A 2,051-nucleotide genomic window follows, 5' to 3' on the forward strand; every position below is an offset into this window, starting at 1 on the left:
TGCTGTTTTAGTGTTTCTAATGGGAAAGGAACAAAACCTGATGCAACATTGCGGGGTTTCGGTGTGACTTGTAGATCCTGTTCTCACAGGAGCTGGCTTTTTGTGATTGCTGCAAATGCTTCAGTGAGGTTTCAAGACAGGGTTGGGAGGAAAACAAAATCTGTTCGGGCCAACATCTGGATGAGTGTGTGTGTGTAAGTGTGCATAGACACACACCACGCTCCCCCCTCCTAGCCAGGCACCAAGATCAGGCAGCTGCTGCTAAAAACTAGTAAGTGAAGAAATGGAGAGTTACAGACTGGGTGAAAAAGAGACACGAGGAGGATGAATCCATTAACAGACTTTCATTTCCAAAGTGGTAACAGTCATCAAGAGCTGAGATGAAGAGGAGAGTCATGAGGTGATACAGATATGAAGAGGACCACAGATACAGATACAGTTAGACATGATTTATCTTTCCATTCTGAACAGGAATGTAGAATTCACTTTCTAAAAATAATGTTTCAGCAGTCAAATTTTCCATGGTGCCTCCAACTTTCAGGGTTTGGAGATGATGAAGGGATCATCCTGCTTTTGCAGTAGACAGCTTTTTAAGCTTTTTCTTTGCTCCTCAAACATGCTGCTGTTTTTCCCTGGTCCGAACTCTATTCCTTCTGACCCAGCATTGGTGATGGACTGGGGTCAAGACCTGGGCTGGATCGCTTTCTGCCAGAGCAGGCTCACCACCCGGTCCCAGATCGGCTTGGTCCTCATCCCGTAGATAAGTGGGTTGAGCATGGGAGGCACCAGGAGGTAGAGGTCAGCCATCAGGATGCGGAGGTGCGCGGGGATGCTCTGGCCCCAGCGCTGAGTGTAGAAGGAGAAGAGCCCGGGCGTGTAGAAGAGCAGGATGACACCGATGTGGGAGCCACAGGTGCTGAAGGACTTCAGACGAGCCTCTCTGGAGAGGCCTATGACTTCCCTCAGGATCAGCATGTAGGAGACAGTGATGAGGATGGAGTCTGAGCCCACCACGACAGTGGCAGCCGTGATCCCATAGATGCTGTTGGGCCGGGTGTCCCCACAGGCTAGCTTCACCACTGACATGTGCTCACAGTAGGAGTGGTGAATGACGTGGGGACCACAGTAGGACAGGCTGGTCACCATGCACATCACAGGGGTCATGATGGTGATGCCACGCACCGCAGCAGCCAAACCCAGCTTGGCAATGGTGGGGCCAGTCAGGATGGCAGAGTAGCGCAGAGGCTTGCAGATGGCCACGTATCGGTCGAAGGCCATGGTGAGCAGGACCCCTGACTCCACCATGGAGAAGCTGTGGATGAAGAACATCTGGGCAACACAGCCCTCAAAGTTGATCTCGTGGGAGCGGAACCAGAAGATGCTGAGGAGCTTGGGCATGGTGGAAGTGGTGAGCACTAAGTCAATGGCAGCCAGCATGGAGAGGAAGTAAAACATGGGCAGGTGCAGGTTTGAGTCCATCCTAATCACTAGGAGGAGCGTGATGTTCCCCAGCACTGCCATGAAGTACATGGTGCAGAACGGGAAGGCAATCCAGAATTGAACATCCTCCAGCCCAGGGATGCCTGTCAGGATGAAGGACGAGGGACTGGAGTGATTTGGGTAGGACATGAGGCACTATTGCAGAACTGGAAGGGAAGACACAAGAACAGCTGGCATAGACGGAGAGGAATGAGCTGTAACAAGCACTGCTATGGACTTCAGCCACAGGCAGAATAGCCCTACCTGTCTTCTCAGGCACACAGACCTGGACTCGATGATCCTTATGGGTCCCTTCCAACTTGAGATATTCTATGATATGATTCTATGATATGATTCCTATCCTCCTGCCTCTTATCCAGGTACAGTCAGTCCCGTCTTTGGTAAGATGCAAACTCACATGGTCTTAGCCCAAATATTTGGGATTTATCTTACCTCTCCTCTCATCCCGGGCTGACCTCTGGCTGTTGTTTCCACCCCTCCCCTCCATAGTCTGGGAATTACAAGTTAGAAGTTAGGTACATTTAGTTGCCATCAGTACAAAAACTGGAGAT

At 50.7% G+C, this 2,051-nt stretch overlaps 1 protein-coding gene across 1 annotated transcript; it reads right to left on the reverse strand.

Moving 5' to 3' along the window:
• Window positions 1-681: 681 nt before the first annotated feature.
• On the reverse strand, window positions 682-1,629 carry LOC104169038 (olfactory receptor 52K2-like). The gene has a single exon (XM_009709848.1). The coding sequence runs from the start codon at window positions 1,627-1,629 to the stop codon at window positions 682-684; it is 948 nt and encodes a 315-aa protein (XP_009708150.1).
• Window positions 1,630-2,051: the final 422 nt, after the last annotated feature.

The sequence above is a fragment of the Cariama cristata genome, unplaced genomic scaffold (genome assembly GCF_000690535.1).
Source record: "Cariama cristata isolate BGI_N322 unplaced genomic scaffold, ASM69053v1 scaffold22770, whole genome shotgun sequence".
Taxonomy (NCBI): Eukaryota; Metazoa; Chordata; class Aves; order Cariamiformes; family Cariamidae; genus Cariama; species Cariama cristata.

What these genes read in the sequence shown, in the direction of transcription:
- LOC104169038 (XM_009709848.1), bottom strand. Translation starts at nt 1,629, where the DNA reads ATGTCCTACCCAAATCACTCCAGTCCCTCGTCCTTCATCCTGACAGGC.